The 19,309-nt window shown below is 47.9% G+C and overlaps 1 protein-coding gene across 1 annotated transcript in view; it reads left to right on the top strand.

Moving 5' to 3' along the window:
• LOC119464572 (phospholipase D1-like) overlaps window positions 1-19,309 on the top strand; it is a 141,834-nt gene that overhangs the window by 36,273 nt on the left and 86,252 nt on the right. Inside the window, 1 exon segment of the mRNA XM_049656116.1 lies at window positions 7,229-7,279. Coding sequence (XP_049512073.1) covers window positions 7,229-7,279 — 51 coding nt within the window.

Genomic DNA, 19,309 nt, shown 5'->3' with positions numbered 1-19,309 from the left:
CAGCAAATATTATAGCGTGTTCCAAGACTGGGCCTTAGGCCGAAAAAAAAAAGAAAGAAAATCAGTATTCGACAATTTCAAGACGGTTTTTAGTTCGTCGGCGCTCCAATCCTGCACATTTATGAGGACAGCTTCTCAAGTTTACGCTCGGTGATGCCAAATTAACAGGTTTGAAAAACACTGGGCGCGCCCTGTACAACAATTACAATTGATACGATATTCGACGGTAGTGTACCGTGCATTGGTTGTTATAGTAGGAGAGCACCGGCGTTAATATCCGATGATCGTGGCATTCCAATGCTTCCGTTAGTGTCAGTTACAGCCATGGGAACAACTAAGAGCACAGACAAGGAAAGAAACTGCGAGTAGGCATTTCGTCACGCAACTATAGTCTTCGCATGACAACTCTCCGTAAAGACATCCTAGCTCTTCGCTTCTTTACCAGGATAGCTGTGACCTCACTCCCCTGGTCTTTTTGATGTCTGTCGATGCCGGCGCTGGAATCTGTAAGAGCCCGCCTAGTGGACTGTCCATTTCGTCCGCTGCTGATTGGCTGTGGCTGCACGAGTGAGGGCAAGACAGGTGCCCCCATGAAGCCAGTCTCCTTTTCGCTCGTGGAACTGCAGCCAGTCAGCAGCGGCCGAAATGGACAGTCCACGAGGTGGACTCTTACAGAATATCCCCCCTGGATAAACGTGCCCGCCCTTTCTTGGCGTTCTAGCCCGTTGCCTTAAGCGTTCTTCAACATTTTTTTTTTCTGCATGCACTGGCGTTAATCGAACGCCTCTGCTGTAGTGCACGTTGCTATGCTATGTTGAAGCCCAAGAATAAATTCGATAAAAGCCAAACGAACAGCGGTAGAAGGCGCTAACTCCGACCTTGACGTGGTCACGTGTTGAGCCGACTCTTGCTGGCTTCAATTTTCTTCCCGTTTCTCCCTTTTATAGTCTCGTACAACTTAAGAAGCCAGGAGAGAGGCCCCGCCCAGATGACCGAATTGCGGCAGCCGATTGCCTCCTCCACGACTAAAGAAATAGTCGCGCTGACGTGACTCGGCCCAGTTCGAAGCGCGGGTGGCCATGTTCTCCGTCGGCGGTCTCATCGGCCGTCCGGCTCATGACGTCAGTCTAGAGTGCGCGCCCATTGGTGGAGGCTCGTGTGCATCCGCCTTTTGAGGGGCACATGCCGCTGCCTTCCAAAGATGTAGCCGACTGTAGTTTTCTTCATCCCTCCATGCCGAAGACATATGATATACGCGGCGCGCGACCGCACCTAAGCGCTGGCACTGGCCTCTCGTAGCGGCTTTTTTTTTTTTCTTTTTTTTTTCAACTTGGCTTAGCACCACGAGGAAACACGAACGTGGGAAAAAAGGGCTAGACAGAGCGCTGGCTTTCGACTAAAGTTTATTGGCACTTGCATGAATGTATAGGCAGGATTGCACTATTATCACACAAACTCCTTAAAACAAGAAAAAGAGTACGATCAACAAACCGCGCAATCATGTCTTGTCCAGTAAAGCCGGCCGCCTCCTCCTTCGACTGTGTGATGGAAACCTGGCTTACGTACTCAGCACGCGCTCAATTATCAGTTATAATTATAACCACAACACGTTAAAAACTTGTGAGCGGTGGCGGCACTGACCTTTCTTTTGAAGCAGCGCGGACTTGTGCAAGTCCCGTGACTACATGTGTGCCAAGTAGACTTCTCTTTCAACATTCGAACGTCATGAAAGAAAACTGTTTTAGAATGTGCCTAGCTGCTACCCACTTTTGAGTGCATGTTAACTTGTTCCGTCTCGTGCGTCAGCGACGACTCTAAGAGAACTCTAACCTTTTCGATCTATCTTACGTATAGCTCAGAAGGTCAGGTAGCGTTTCGTTGAACATTCATGCATCGTTCGTGCGCTGTAACTGTGCACGGCATTGTCGATCAGCGTGGAAATTACGCGTGACGTCATGTGCGCCACGCGCGTATCACGTGATATCAGCGAAACGTTTAACGACAGTACGTCCGCACTGTGTGTGCGCGTGTGCGTGCGTGCGTGTGTTTGTGTGTGTGTGTGTTTGTGTGTTAGAGCTGTATGTACGAAACGGTGCGTTTGTATGTTTTTGTACTTGTCTTTGAGTGTAGTGCTCCCTGCGCGCATCATCCGGTCAGTTTTCGTGCTTTTAGTTTATTCTGTGGAATTGGTAAAGTCTATTTCAAAGTCCGAACGGTACAGTCAGCCACTCAGTTTTTAATACGTTTCAACACACTAAGATTCGAAGGAAATGAAACAAGAACGAATCATCGACACGAGCTCATTGTGCCACTTTTTTTTTCTACTGCTACGGTTAAAACTCAGAAAGTGACCAAACTGCGTCTATCCCCCCCCCCCCCCCAATCTGTTCTGTCACGATGAACTCTCCGATCTTTTCTAAACTGATTATTTTATTTCATTTCTTACAATCCGTATAGCCTACATATATACTTGGGAAATTCAAAAAATAATAATTTGCGTGCCACGATCTGATTATCAGGCACTCCGGAATTATTTGGACCGCCTGGGGTTCTTTAACGTGCACCTTAATCTAGCTATGCATAGTGCTTTTGAATTTCGCCGCAATCGAAATGCAGCCTCCGCGGTCGCAATCGCACTCGCGAGCTCGAGCTTAGCAGCGCAAGAAAAAAAAAATTGGCCTAGCTTGCACTGGAGGCGCAATGCTAAAGAGACAGCGGAGCTGATGGGCACCTAGCTAGTCCTGGCTTTTCGGCTAGGCTAAGCACTACCAAGTCATCCCCAGCATTTCCCGGAATTGATTATTGATTGATTAGTTATTGATTAGCTACCGATTGGCTATCGCAAGGCATTGGCCACGTATTTGGGCTTGGTTAAGCACTAACCAGTCATCACCAGCATTTTCCGAAATTTATTTAGTATTGATCGATGATTGATTAGCCATCAATTGGCTATCGGAAGGTATTGTCCAGGTATTTGGGCTAGGATAAGCACTGCGAAGTCAGCCCCAGCATTTCCCGGAATTTATTGAATATTGATCGATTAGCGATTGATTGGCTATCGATTGTCTAGCGATGACTGACTAAGCTTAAGTAGTCCCAACCATGCTTAGGTAGACTTAACCAGGCTCTGCTTCACTAGTCCACGGGGGTATGTGCCATTGCGCTTGGCCCGCTCTGCACTGCCGCCAGGATCGGCCCATATTTTGTGTTCATGACAGACAGATTACGCTCGGCATAAACAGCTCCGTTGTTTATGCTTCAGCGGGAAGCTAGGACGCTTCAGCTCCGCCTTTAAGAGTGGAACGCGATAGCATTCAAAGATTCCTGGCTGCTTATCAGGCTTTTTTCTCGTATTTTCAAATTACAATGAGACGCTATCACGTCTGTTCGTTGTGGTTAAGTTGTACTTTACGATTTTTCTGACGGATTTTACTTCGAGAAATTCAATTTTTGTTCACTAACGCCTTGCGCCACGCAGAGGGCCTGCGCGGTCGGGGTGGTTCGGGATGATTACATAAATGCCAACGACGCCGGCGAGCCCACACCGACGCCGAATTTTCTGCGACACGGGTCCCTTAACGCTATCGCGTTAAAAGAGACACACCATCAAAACTGTTGCCTGAGCAAAGCGTTAAAGGCGGCCGCGCTCACCGACAGAGACTAGGAGAAGGCACGTGGCCCTACGGCTAGGGGCACAAGTTTCGAGAGGATGGTGGCCCTGTGGAGGGCGGTGCGTACTCCTCCACCAACTACTGAGAAATCCAAAGACAGTAATCTAAACACACACACGAAATTAAGACATTATAGTCGGTGACAACTAACGAATCCAGTACAAGTTACACCCGCAGAAGGGCAGTGTACGTGCCCTTAACCTCTGAAAGAGATGTAAGTGCTAGGCTAATTGGAAAACAATTGACAGGGTCTATTACCCCCGTATCCAGAAATGCATGTTAAGTTGAAGCCCAGGCTTGACTTGATCTAAGTGACGCCTGGTGTGAACGTGCCCACGACGCTCATTGCGCTTCTTCCGCCCGTTCTCGACAGGTGTCATTTATATCAAGTCAAGCGTGGCCTTCAACTTAAGATGCATCTCTGAATACGGGGGTTAATTATGTTATCCCTAAGACGACTTGAAGGCGAACGCCCCAGTGCCGATGCATTAAAGACGGACGCCTGGCGTACACATACCCCTTAATTCGCTTACTCTACTTCGCTTAGGCACCCCTCTTAATTCGCTTAGGCATTCTCTTAAATCGCTTAGTCATAAATCCTAATTCTATTGCCTTTAACTCGCATGATTCGTCCACTTAATTCGCTTAGTCGTCCCTCTTGATTCGTTAAGTCATCCACTCAATTCGCTTTATCATCCATCTTAATTCGCTTTATCATTATCATCTATCTTTATCATCCATTGCTAACGGGGGTATGAGTGCCTAGGGGGGTATGAGCCATTGATGATGGTAGTTTTTGTAGCTTTCTTGTCGACGCGCTTTCGCTCAAGGACTTGGAAGGCCGACTGAACAAGGAGACCTATAAGGCTTCCGCCTTGATAAACGCTCTTTGTTTCAAGCCAACATAGTACCTTTGGAAGATGCTTATGTCAGGATCACCCATAAAAAATTGTCAAGACGATCAGGTTCCCTCTTAAAACCAGTGACACAAAGCGGGTCTGTACGGAGAGAACAGCCGTTTTAAACCCGCGGAACCGCTTGACGTCACGGAAATAAGCGAACCTAATTGGCTGGTGCGTCCATGAGTACATGAGTAAGGCTCATGTACTTTAGTAGTGTACATACCGGGTGTTTCAGCGAACACTTTCGAAACTTTTTTAGGGGCGAAGCTCCTTAGGGTGTGGGTCTGTCCCTCCTCTGTAGTATGTAGTAGTAGTAGAAGTAGTAGTAGTCGTCGTATTAGGTAGCCACGTCTACTTTTATGAGAAAAAAAATCCGAAAGTTGTGTCCGTAACGCGGAATCGAACCACGGACCCCTCGCTTCCGAACGCGCGGCGCTAACCACTGCGCCACGAAGCGCACATGGACACACGCACCACGACGACGATAAATACCCAACATTAACGAAAGACTGCACGTTTCTAACGCGTTTGTGCTAGCGCGTTACGGCCCGTGTAAGAAGCTGGTGTAAGACGCTGTGGCCTCTCCGCCTTACCCCCGTATTCATAAACGCTCCTCGACTTGAACTTGACTTGCCACCGCCTTGGGCAGCGCGTTCGAAACGCGTTGAAGGCGGTGGCAAGTCAAGTTCAAGTCAACGAGCGTTTATGAATACGGGGGTTATACTCTCTCAGCAGTCATGTGATGGCGTCGGTAAACGCGGTGCACGTTCCGGCATGTGTAAACGGCTGCGTAAGACGCTGTGGCCTCTTCCCCTTAGAGTACTGCACGTTTCTAACGCGTTTGTGCTAGCGTCCCCTTAAGCGGGAGATGGTGCAATTATAATGAAGGGCGCTGTTATAAAATAGGAATGACGTCACATATGGCGCGTGTCATTGGTGGAAGTCAATCGTTCGATTCAGTGCGGCGAGACTGGGCGAATTACACGGAAGATTCATGGTTTACCGATGATACCCTCCGGAGCTTCGCCCACTCATCATCATTCACCCCGTGGATATGCGGTGTTTTGTCTTTTTAAGCTTTCATGTGGCAGATAGAACAATTCTAGTTCATGAGCTGGTCTACTCGAAGAGGCGGACATGCACGGAAAGTTGAAATGAATAATCGGTGAAATAGCAACAATTCACTAATCAAGTTTTTAACTAATTATCTTCTGGCCCATATTGCAATTTACAAATTCTAGCCGTGGATATTGCAAGGCGGATCTACTTGGAACGAATTTTCAGGATGACACCAGTTTTGACATATTAATTCCCGAACTTTGCTGAGAAATGCATTGACGTTCCAGTTACTTTTGTGCTTCAATGCACAAAACGACGTTTTGTTAAGAAAGTAACTGCAACGTCAATGCATTTCTCCGTACACTGGTGTCATCTGGAGAATTCATTCCAAGTGGATCCGCCTTGCGAACTCCATGGCTAGAATTTGGAAATGGCAATATGGGCCATAAAGTAATAAGTTAAAACTTGATTAATTAATTGTTGCTAATTAGCCTATTATGCATTTGAACTTTCTGTGCAAGTAATGTCTGCCTCTTCGTATAGAACAGCTCATGAACAAGAATTGTGCCATCTGCCAAACTTAAACTTTAACAAATTTTGAAAGTGTTCGCTCAAACCCCCGGTATTTAGGTGCGTGTTAAAGAGCCCCAGGTGGTCAAAATTACTCCGGAGTCCCCAACTACGGTGCGCCTCGTAATCAGATCGTCGTTCCGACACGTAAAATCACGAACTATTTTCTTGTATTGCGATAGCAATTATATGGACACTTCAACCAGATTTCTGCCGTCGCCGTCGCCGTGAGGTTCCCTATAGATAAAATCTTCACCGCGCGCCGTATGCCCGAGCGGAAGCGTGAGGGGACGCGCGCTATCACGGAGAGCGAACGCACTCAATCACCCACGCGCAAGCAAGGAAGCGGGAAGTCAGCGCCGCAGGGAGCGCGCGGGGGGGGGGGGGGGGGGGCGCACTTCTACGCTGCCAACAACCGCGCTCGTCGCTCGCTCGCACCGTTTCTTATCTCCACACGGCTCTGACCTTTAAGTGCATTCGCCGCTCAGTTTCCGTTGAAGCGATAGACCGCACGTACCTTCGCCCGCTGCAGCGTATGAGCTCGCTGCCAGCGTTTTGACTGTCGTTGTCTGCACTCCTTCAGTGTCATCTATTCATGTTTGTTTGTGCGCGCTCACGCCACGCTTGTTCATTCAGTTAGCAATAGTCGGGCCACATTTTCCAACGCACGCTACACATGCAATGCTGCCCGGATCGGCAGTGCAGCACTACAGGTGTGTCCCTTCGCACGCGCTGCCCACGGGAAGCGCTTCTCATCAACACCACCGTTTCACACGCGCCTTCTCGTGGTCATTGAGTCTCTCTTCATGTCGGTCTACTTACGCCGCAGCACACCTGCTTACTTAATCAGCTCATGTTTACTACAAATCATATTGCTACCAAAGCCGCTCACCTTACTTCGTATGACATTGCTGTGTTGCTATCGCATTCATAGCTTCGCCCTTAGGGCGGAACTGTGACATTTTTTCTTTTTATTTTTAAATTCACGTGCCTTGTCTTTTTCGCTTCACTGTTCACCGCGTGCAGATCTACACGCCCGAAAAACGGAGTGAGTACCGCAGCTCTCTTTCTGAAAACGTGAGTGCAACACATTTGACTTTCCACGACCCGACTGCTACGTTCTTTTCCAGCGATCGGCACAAATACTCTGTCAAGCGCACTGCCGCACTCGGCTACACCTCGAACATTAGCTCTCTCTAAAATTTGGAACTTCTCAGGCGGGAACGCGTGACAACACTTCTTTGGAGGCCTCTCGTTTCCTACTTTCTTTATAAACGTTTGAAACAACAACACTCGCCGTTTGTCACGCGTCATTGAGACGGTTCCGGGGACGCCTCACTTTTTATTGCGATAGCAATAAAAAGTGAGGCGTCCCCGGAACCGTCGGAACCGTAAACTCCAAGCGCATTCTTGCCGTCGCCGTCGTTGTCGCCGTGAGGATCCGTATAAAGTCCAACGGCGGTAAAATCGTCGCCGCGCGCCGTGCGCTGTGTGTGCGAGTGAAAGCGTGCGAGGGTGAGCCGGCAACCGCAGCCTAATCTCGCGCACGCGAGAGAGGAAGGTGGCCGGAAGCGCGCGCGGTCTTCATTCGCCCGCGAGGCACGGGGAGGAGGCGCCGGAGGCGAGGGGTGGGGTGCGTTCTGCTCGTACGGGTGCTTCTCACGGAGCTGCCGCGTGGGCGCCGTATCTTGAAAGCGATCTGCGATGTGGCCGAAGTGTGCGCCCGCGGGGGCCCTCATCTTCAAAGCGATCTGCGATGGGTACAAAGTGCATGCGCCGAGTGCCGATTGCTTCGCATGCGCTGTGCTTTCGACGTTTAGTTCGCGTTGAAGCGAGAGCCAGCGCGAAGGTCAATTTGCTCGCTGCGGCTGGCGCGCTTTCTCACTCCAGCGTTTTGACGAGTTTCCGCGGTCATCGAGCGAGCTGTGTTCGTGTTTACCTGTGCGCGAGTGACACCGTGCTTGTTTATTTAGTTATAAGCGAATATTTACAACTTTATACGCTCGATAAAACTGTATCCTTAATTCGTATAGCTGTCCACTAATTTGCTATCGCAATCGACGCTTCGCCTTTCGGGCGAAACTGCGGCTTTTTTTTCTCCTTTTCTGAATACGCCTGGACGGTAGGGCGCATAGTATTGAAACATGCAGTCGGGGCCAGTGAAGAACACGCCTTCTCACAGCCCGCGCACCAAATTCGCTACGCTCTCGGATAAACGAAAAAATGTCACAGTTTCGCCCTAACGGCGAAGCAATGAATGCGATAGCAACACAGCAATGTCGTACGAAGTAAGGTGAGCGGCTTTGGTAGCAAAATGCAGCAGCACCAGCATCGCGCAGAACTGTTCTCGACGCCGTCGGCGTTTTGCCCGCGCTCGCACTGAACGCGCGCGGCGTTCTTATATAAATACGCATTTGGCGCCGCAGCTAAACGTCGCCTCCCCTCTCTCTCTCCCTCCCGTCCCCCCACAGCCTTTTTCGCGACGGAAAAAGTCGCGTTTGCTCTCTATGTATGGAAAGGAGGAAAGAGACGCTTAATTCTGCAGCCCTTCAGGGAGCACGGGGCAGAACGCGCGTTTGCTCTTCGACGTGCGTTCGTTCCCTGTGAAAGCGAGTGTCCCTCGCGCCCTTTCACTCGCGCATACAGCGTCCGGAGCGCGGCGATTTCATCGCCGTTGACGTCATACGGAACCTCACGGCGACGACGACGCCGACGGCAGAAATCCGCTTTGGAGTGTCCATATAATTGCTATCGCAATAAAAAAAAAGGAAGTGGGTAACGGAAGGGGGGGGGGGGGGGAGTGTAGCAGAACAAGTAGTAAACGTGGTGAGAAAAAAATGTCACAGTTTCGCCCTAAGGGCGAAGCAATGAATGCGATAGCAACACAGCAATGTCATACGAAGTAAGGTGAGCGGCTTTGGTAGCAACAACACGCAGAACTGTTGTCGACGCCATCGGCGTTTTGCCCGCGTTAGCTCAAAATGCGTGCGGCGTTGGTGACTGTTGCTGGAGCCTCTGATATAAATAGGCACTTGGTGCCGCAGCTAAACGTCGCCTCCCTTCCCTCCCCCTCCCCCACGGCCTCTCGCGCGTCCGAAGAAGGCGCGTTTGCTCTACATATATGGTGATTGTAAAGGAGAAAAGAGACGCCTACTTCTGCAGCCCTTAAGCGAGCACGGCGCAGAACGCGCGTTTGTTCTCCGCCGTGCGTTCACTCCCCGTGAAAGACGCGCCCCTCGCGCCCTTTCACTCGCACATACAGCGTTCGGCGCGCGGCGACGATTTCATCTCCAAATGACGTCATACGGAACCTCACGGCGACGGCGACGGCGACGGCGACGCCGACGGCGACGCCGACGGCAGAAATCTGCTTTTGAGTGTCCATATAATTGCTATCGCAATAAAAGAAAAAGGAAACTCGCAGGAGGCATCAACGCGGAGGTCACGGCTGCAGCAATATTTCCGAGGGAATTTACTGCGACGCCCGATGAAGCGCACGAACTTTTTTTTCATTTTCTTCTTTTTTCTTCCGTCTTTTTTTTTCTTTCCTTTTTTCGTAAGAGAGAGAAGTGGTTCGTTTGGGAAGGCTGGCACTATCTTCTGCAGCTCTTCAGGGAGCACGACTCGGCGCTAATTCATCACACACTCACCGCTCCCCATTACGCCGCATTCGTTTCGGTGCATTTCAAAGGATGCACTCCCCACTAACACATGCACTCACTCACTGTGAGACCACCTTATTTACGTACAAAGTACACATCTCCGCGCGCGCGCACACATCTCCGCTTTTTATGACTGGATGAAAGTAAACGCGGCCCCGGCATCTTTTGATGCCGTTCGCGAAGAGCGGCGGCGACGGCAAACGCCAGGCGGTATAATGTGCGTTGTCTTTATGCCTTCTCGGAACGCTTGATATAACTACCGCCCTCCGGCATGAACGAAGGAACTAAAGGAACTCGGTGTGCCGCGGTCTGCGTGTTCGCGTTGTGCTGCGAATCTGGCTTGGCGTAGTCTGAGAAGTCTTCTATTTACCATCTTGAAACGGGAAGTTTCCAGTTAGCGAACGGACATTCTCAGTTTCGTGCGAGAGTTGGTCCAACTGCGCAAGAAGAGTTGGGGGGAGGGGGGGGGGGGGGATAACAACGTTCGCCGAAATTCGAGTATGCGCTTACAAGTAGCCGAGTTTTCTCACTTTCGCGTCGAATTTCCCCGTTCGCGCGACAAAATTCTCAATTTGCGCGCGGGAGTTGTGATTTTTACGCGCGGTATCTATAGCTCTCCATTTGAGTGTAGAAATTCCTAATATGCCAAGGACGTAACTGCGTCGAAGGATGCATTCATTGCACTGGGATGCTAAGTAGCGCTAAGAAGACCGGGACCAACGTGAGAACGACCACGCACTGCGCTAACTTTGCAGTGGTTTACTTCGACAAACGTAGACATTTTTTTTTATTCGGCTCCTCTTGCGCCTGTCAACCGGGGGGCGCCATCTCCAACGTGAAGTCATGCATCAGTTGACTTGAAGTTTGAAGTTTATTTCAGGCAACCAATAAAATATATACATACATATATGTATGTACAATTTGTAAATTGCAACGTGGGCCATAAGGTAATCAGTTAAAGCATAATTAGCGAGTTTTTGTTACTTAGTCGATTATGCATTTCCCTTTTTTTTGTGCAAGTAACGTCCGCCGCTCTTCGAGTAGACCAGCTCATGAACTAGCATTGTGCTATCTGCCGCAGGCAACCTTTAAAAATGTTTGAAAGTGTTCGCTGAAACACCCGGTATGTATGTATACGAATAGAGCGGTGATACAACGGTGAAAGCTCGAAGTCGCACCCTCCTTGCGTGTGCGGTGTCTAATTTTGCATCGGCCTCGGCAAGCATGTGTATATTGCGCAAGAAAGGCGCATTCCGAGTTTGCCGTACGCACGTACGCCCGGTTCGTGGCTGAGCATTCCATCGTGGGCGGGGTCTGAGGTATGATAGATCAGCGAAGCCGGCTCGGTAAAATTCCAACTTGGCTCTTAGGTTTTGTTGTGCCTGTAGTTAACCGAAATGTCGAAGGAAATAGTTTGGACTTGCTCAACGATGTAATCGCGTAAAGATATTGACCTTTGGACGCCGACCGACTGATTGGCGACGTTTAACAGAGAATATTTCAGCCTGTCTGTATAAGACATGCTGTTGTTTTACTCAATAGAGAGCTTTTTGTTCGTCCTTAAGCTTCCAACCTTTACGGATTACTGTGTTCCCGCCGTAGCGGATTGCAGTAGCAACGATGGTCGCGGCATCTTGCGATGCTTTATCGAACTACAACGTGTTTGATAAGTGTTCTCGTCGAGTGGAAATCATAAGAGGTCAGTATGTCAACGATTGTGCCGCTACCGACGCTTTACACCTGCGCAGAATAATAAATCACACTGTAATTCAACATTACAATTCGTATGAAAGAGATGCTACTAATAAAATTAATTGTGACTGAAATGCAAACGCTTATTTGTCAACTCCACCGACTGCCTGATCAGCAATACAAAAACAATGTGCTTAGACGGATCATCATAGTATATGTATTACGTATTCAATGAATGATTTGTTATTGTGTTGAATGCATTGCGGTTACTGCAAAGCGTCGGTCACTGGTGTATGAATTAGCCTTGTATGTTCTCTGCTTAAACGTAATATGTCGCTACCATCGTTGTCACTAGGCGGTATTCTGCAAAGTATTCTGCATACGTCTATGGACAAGGCTAATAGAGCTTTAGTTTGTTCTCAAATGTCTTATTGTTTGTGGAGTAACGGATTACTGGAGACGTGGATGGCAGTACACGATGATGTGAGGATAATTTATTGGCATGCTCTTTGGAAGGGGGCGGTGACAAATAGTCATCTACCCTGCTTGATTTAATCAGGTATACTCACATGTTTTCTATTGTAACATTTTTTATACATCTCAATAATATTTTCTTTCGATAAAAACTTCTCTATCTACCTTGTACCGCTACCTATGATTGTAAGAGATCAGGTCGTATCAATCTCTTGCCTGTTTTCCTTCCACCAATACTCTAAACGTCTCTTGCTTATCTCGACTGCTGACCGGTTGATGCTTCCGTTCACTTCAAATCCAAGTGCATCTGCAAAGTGTACGTTACCTTCGGGTCTCACTGGTTGAATCCCTTCGTATTCAATTAGGTTTTGATGAGGGGTCTCACGTTTTTCTGTGAGCAGATGACCTTCCTGTCAAGTTTCGAAGCCTTCTGCTCAGCTGCCATGTCTCGTTTGGACAGCAGTGTAGCCTGCATCGCTTTTGACTTCGATGCTGTTTTCGCGAAGATGTCCCCTTTGGCGGGTTTGTCAGAATTTTAACGAAGCTTAAGATGGCCACTGTCCCGTTGGCAGTCTATTCAGCCGTGTGCGGCGAGCATTGTAGCACAGGCTATGTTTCCCTTAAAGTCCTCAAAACGTAAGGCCTCCGTCAAGCCTACTTCTTCAATGTTCGTCGCTGGAGGGACACCCTGAGATTGTAACATAATGTGCTCAATGGTTTCTGTGCCATTTCCCAGCGCTGTGCAAAAGTCGTGTTCGTCCGAAAATATCCTCGTAGAATTTTGCCTTCTCGGACACCCTGATCTATCTTCGAACAGCAGGACACCGTCCTTTGAATTATCTTAAATTCCTCCTCTTCTGAGTTCATTGATGCTGTTCGTTATTGTTCCATCCATAGCTAACTTACTCTACATTTCTCCTACTTCTTCTTCTTCTTCTTTCTGGGATTTTACGTGCCAAAACCAGTCCTGATTATGAGGCACGCCGTAGTGGGGGGCCTCCGGATTAATTTGACCACCGGGGGTTTGACCACGTGAACTACACCGCAAGCAAACGGGCGTTTTTGCATTTCGCCTCCATCGAAATGCGGCCGCCGCGGCCGGGATTCGATCCCGCGACCTCGTGCTCAGCAGCGCAACGCCTTAGCTAACTGAACTACCGTGGCGGGTTACATTTCTCCTATCATGAACATTTATCCGCTTGGGAAAAAAAAGCGGTTACAAATACTCACTTAACCTCCTTGAGCGAATCCGGTTTCACTATATCAATTGCAGTCCGGCATTTTGCATATCTGCAATTTATCTTATAAAGTTAACTATGCCTGTAACGACCCCTGTGCCTATCTTCCCGGCAATTTTTTTCGACCGATCCGCTAAACGTGTCTTGCTTATCTGTATACCACTGACCAGTTAAACTCCCATCAGCTTTGACGCCTGACGTTTCGGCAAGGTAGATATTCCGTATATGGGTCTTGCTGGTTGAACATCTTGGCATCCCATTACAATGTTCTGAGTCGTCTTCGGATTGTTTTTACAGCAAACAGATGCCTCGTCTTGTTGCGAATATTTGCTCCTCTATCAGACAGCCCGTTCAGGCCTTGTACAAATATTCTTTCCTGGTTTCTTGCTTGCCGCTTATGTAAACCTCTATGGAGTGTATCTGTTTCAATCTCCGTTTCTTTCACTTTCTTTTTTGACGACTCCAGGTTGTCTGCGTATACTTCCAATTACTCTGTGCTTGGTTGACAGCTCTCTTGCCTTCTTTCTCCATTCCGCGTCCACGCTTTCGAGGCACATATATTTGTGCTCTCTGGCCGCCTGTTTCTTTTCATCCATGTTCCTGACTCCTTCCTCAAATTCATAATGACGGTGATTTATTGACATCTCCTTTGAAACGAGGAGGTGGCAAATAGTCACCTAGCCGGCTTGAGTTAATCATGTATGCTATACATGCTTTTCATTCTAGCATTTTATGCACTTAATCATCTTTCTTTTTTCTTCCTCAAAACTTCTCCATCTACCTTGTACCGTTCCTGTAACGGATGCGGTCCTATCAATCTCTTCCCTGCTTTTCTTCCACCAATACCCTAAACTTCTCTTGCTTACCTCGACTGCTGACCGGTTGATTTCCGTTCACTTTAAATTCAAGCGCTTCGACCTACGGTTATCACTAGGGGACTACCTTCGCATTCCGTTAGGATGTGCTGAGTGGTCTCCAGATTTTTGCTGCAGCATACAAATGCCTCATCTTTTTGCGAATATTTGCTCCGGTATGTTTTTGTCCTTAAGCAACCAGCTCGAGCCTCAAATAGCGAGGTACTGCCCTTTGTGTTATCCTACAGAATTTCCATTCCAATTTCTTCGCATTCTTGTAAATTTTCATGGTCTTTCTTGTTTCCACCTCTTTGCATTCAATTCACTGACTCTATTTCTCACACTTTATTTCTGATGACTCCTGGTTGTCTATTTACACTTTCAATTATCCTCTACTTGGTTACCAACTTTCTTGACCTCTTCCTCCATTCTGTGTGCACGCTTTTCAGGTGCAGATACTTGGGCACGTTAGCCACCCATTTATTTTGATCCATGTTCCCGAGTCGTTCTTCGAAACTAATTTTGCTCTGCGCTTCTCTGATTTCAAAAGAGGTCCAATCCATGTCACCCTGCACTGCCTCCTTTGTGGTTTTACCGTGGGCTCCCAAAGCCAACCGGCCTACAGATCTTTGGTTGGCATGGTCAACTCTTTAACAAACATTTTTGATGGTTAACTGGTTAGCGTCAGAGGTTTATTAAAGAGCGACACAAACCTTATGACCCAAGTTGCCCTGAAACACGTTCAATGAAGAGCGGCACACGCTCAGTGTCACACACGCACACGCACACGCACACGCACACACACACACACACACACACACACACACACACACACACACACACACACACACACACACACACATATCTATATATATATATATATATATATATATATATATATATATTCTCTAGTCACCCCGCGCTGCTGCACGCGCCGCTCAGATGTTATTCTAAGGCGCGATTGATTGTGCCTCCGCTCCGCGTCGAGTGTTGCCTTCTCTACAGCGACAATGTTTCCTCATTACGAGGCCGATAACAAAAGCCATCAAATGCGGCGACCAGAGAGGGACCGCCACGGGTTCGAGACGTCGGCGGCAACTCTTTCAGACAAGCGGTACTCAAATTTGCGATGAACCAGGCCGTGCTGTTCCCGGGATTCAACGCGCGATGTGCCCATTTGGACAGTGAAAGACGGGAGAGAACGGGCCGTAAGTTGAGGCTACCCTGTGATGGCTGACTGCCTGACGTCATGCTCTCTCCTAAGCCTTTTTTTTATGGCGATAGCAATTATATGGACATCCCAGGCGCATTTCTGCCGTCGCCGTGAGGTTCTGTATAAAGTCCAACGGCGATAAAATAGTCGCCGCGCGCTGTATGCTGTATGTGCGAGTGAAAGCGTGCGAGGGAGAGCCGGCGTCGGGGCGCTGCCGCGCTTACTCACTCAGCGTTGTGGCACCGAGTTTCCGCGGTCATCGAGTGAGATGTGTTCATGTTTGCTTGTGCGCGCGTGACATCAGGCTTGTTCATTGAGTTAGTATGCCTATGTTTACAAGTTTATACGGCCGATAAAACTGCTATCGTTACTTCGTATAGGTGTCCACTAGTTTCCTATCGCAATCGATGCTTCGCCTTTCGGGTGAAACTGCGACTTTTTTCTTTCCTGCATGGTATGCAATCACATCTTTGAACGGTTCTGTCCTTAGCACGTTCGTAAGTTTCCATTCTCGCTGCTAGACACCGCTGTGCGAATAACGTTTTTCTGGATGGCAGTGAAATGTTATGTATGAACTGTAAAATAATTTGTACACCTAGAAGTGAATAAGGGTGTAAATGGGTTGTAAATCGATGATATCGGTGTAAGTCGGCTGTAAATCAAACTACTTTACACCCAAGACAAGGTGTAAGTGTGTATGAATTATAGACATATTTACACCTTGATTCCCTATTCACGGGTGTTAATTATTTTACAGTGTAGTCCCAAAGCATACTTGCCTTTTCCGAGTTATTTAAATGAGACCGGATTGTGGTGAAAATTGCGACTGTGCGGCTTGTGCGCTGTAAGGCATTCTACATAACTGAATCTGACTGACACAGTGTTAGACGATGTGTTGGACGATGCTGTCCCATGTAAGCTGATGTTCTGACTACGACGGTCTGTTCAGGTAGTTACGTTCAAAGCTTACACGTGTGCTGAAGGAAAGTTTCCTTTTCAGATGAAATGTCTTTCTTTGATATTTCGGTTCATTATGAGGGATAAAGCGCTCATATCTCTTTTTCTAGGGGCTTTTCAGTAATGACATTTCCGAATCGAATACGAATATTCGAGAAAAGCGACCAACGAATATCGAATCGAATATCAAATAAATTCTCATTTGTACAGCAATCTTTAGGTATGAAGTTTGCGTTAAAATCTGTGTAATACAAATAGATATCGGCCTCATATGGAAGGGTACGTGTGCATAAAACCGGTCAAAATTACCAGTCCGGACAAATGAGAGCTTGCAAATGATGAACTGCTTACAACTGCTTACATCCGGAGCACCACGGCAACGGCAGTAATGAAACAAAGGAACAGCATGTTACCAAGTGCACCTACACATTGTTGTATACACTCAGGGAGATGAGGGTGATACTACAGGACCGCGCATTCTTTAAAGGGATGCAGAGTCGGTGAGACTCAGCAAATGATAAATTGCAACAAAATCGTGTATAGGCAGGCAAAATGCGAATCGTGCTTCTTGAATGAGTATTTATCGGGTGCTATCTGCCCCGTGCGTACGTTCAGGAACCGCTGCCCCGGCCTGAAAACCCGCAGACATCCTGTAGCACAGTAATTCGTAACAGTGCTTACGTCCATCGTTCTGTCTCCGTCCAGACTTCCTCATATTACTCCAACAGAAAGGAATATACAATTTCGAATACTGAATTCTCGAATCGAATACGAATCGAATAGCAGAGACCATTCGAATCGTAGTTGAAATTTTGAATATTCGCATACCGCTTATTTTTAGAGCAAAACTGTATATGACTAAGATCCGGGGTTTCGTGGTGTCCGTGTGTAGAAGCTATCATCATCAGCAATGGCTTGAGCGTCGTCGTCTTCTTCCACAGCTGGCTGCGTTGCCGCTCATCATTACAGCGTAGAATTTCACTTCTCTTCTGTCGCCTTAATGGCGAGGCCGCGTTTACGGGGGTATGAGCCATTCATTGTCTTACGTGGCGGACGCATTTGATAACAGAGGTGATACGGGAGTGCGTGTGGATACCTATCGTCACCACCGATCAGGACAATAAACAAGTTCGTCCCTTTGTTTAAAATTCTGTGTCACCTCTGTGTCGTGTGCTAAACAGCTTCGCTGGTCATCCACTTTCACAGAGTGGAATGGCTCATGAATTTTTTTAACAGCCGAGCTGTTTTATGTCGAGCGTAATCTGTCGTAGACAGAAAAAAAATTGTTGCAGTTTGCGAGAGAATGCTAGGGAACGGGAGAGAAAGCATTGGCTGGTCACATGGCATTACTTCGTATAAGCATAGTCCCTTAATAGCTTTTAAAAGTATTGAGGGACTACGGCATAACTTAGCATCTCTTCGTATAGCCAGGACCAGCTATAGGAACCGATCAGCTCCTCTGTGTCTTTAGCCTTGCACCTCTAGTACAAGCTACCCCGATTTTTTTCGTCTTCAAATCCGAATGTAATAAGCAATTAATCCGCTAGCATAAAAAACATATTGTACATTTTCTTAAAGTTCTCTTTTTTTAATTTACGGAAGAACTTGGGAGGTAAAGGGTTACGCGCGCGGACGAACAACTTGGCGCACTGTGGGGTACCGTAACTCTATACGTCTCTGTGTCTTTCAAAGCTGGCATTACTAGCGTCGCTCATCGGGATAGGCGAGGCAATTTCGAGGACCGCTTCCGCATTCGCAGTCCGGCAGCGTTAATGACGACACTACACAGAGAGCGCTGCCCGGTGTGCCCCAAAGCTGAGTCCTGATGGGTGCTCAGCGTTCGAGCTCGTGGCACCGGCCTACAAAAAGAAGTAAACGCCATAGGAAGTCACATTGCGTACTTTTCTCCCGTGAAGTCGTTATATAGCCCTCTGCGCGTATTCGCTTCCCCTCTCCCCTCTCTCTCCCCTCTCTCTGCGCTCAGCAAATTGCGAAGGGGCGGGCCGTCGTTGCTCGCTGTGCTTTATGAAGAGGGGAGGGGGCACGTGTTTTGAAACTGGCGACGAGCTTGGCTGAGGCATTGCCGGGTCGTTGGCGTCGCTTTATTATGATAGAAGAGGACGGTTGGGAGGTCGCTGCCAGTCTGGCTGGAGCCACTGTCAGTTTGTGGCATGGCCTGCCCGTTCTACATTCGCTTCTTTTCTCTCTCTCTCTCTCTTTCTCTCTGTGCGTGGTTGTGTGTGTGTATAGAGGGGGGGAAGTGGAGGGTTACGCGTGTGGAGGTTTTGCGGTTTGCAAACTGTTTTCTCCACAGTCCTCGGTCGCTATGCGGGAAAGTGGCCGCAGCTAGTGTGTGGGAATCGACCGTTCTGGTCATCATTTCTCTCCGTCGCAAAAAAAAAAAAAAAAGGAAAGGGAAGGTGTTCGCAAGCAGCGCCAACAAGTTTCGGGGCGAATGTGTAATTGGGAGTATCGCTGTTTATTCGCTTTATTTCAGTGCCGGGCGTTTGAGGATGATAATGTTTGGAGGATGCGGGGTGTAGTGGAAATTAAGTAGCTTTTTTCTCGTTTTTTTTTCTTTTCCTGTTTTCTTTTTTGGCAACACGCTATTCGCGGAGACGGTCGTCAGGATCTGTGCGCTTATCACTACTCGGTGGACTGGAATTGTTTAGCGAACTTCTTAACTGCTGTATATGGCGTGAGTTGCACGTGTGAAATTGAAGCCTCTGTTAAAGAACGCCTGTTTGTTGTAAATACTGTGAATGGAACGAGTCTCGAGAAATAAGGACACAACATTTTCGGCAGAGTACATCTGGGATCCAGCTGGGCTTTGTTTCACTTAAGATTTTTCGATAAGCACGTTGATACCAACGCATCATTGCAAAAACAAAACAAAAAACACATGAAGGTCGCTTAAGAGCAATGCATTTCATCGCGGATATGGGCTAAACTTTTGGTTATCAAGAAACTTTGCCTCCTAGTTGTTATTCAAATAATGGAAACGCAGAAATGTCTTT

This window comes from Dermacentor silvarum, chromosome 9, assembly GCF_013339745.2.
Source record: "Dermacentor silvarum isolate Dsil-2018 chromosome 9, BIME_Dsil_1.4, whole genome shotgun sequence".
Taxonomy (NCBI): domain Eukaryota; kingdom Metazoa; phylum Arthropoda; class Arachnida; order Ixodida; family Ixodidae; genus Dermacentor; species Dermacentor silvarum.
Note: the sequence above shows the minus strand (reverse complement) of the source record. Positions and strands in the feature narration are given on the sequence as shown.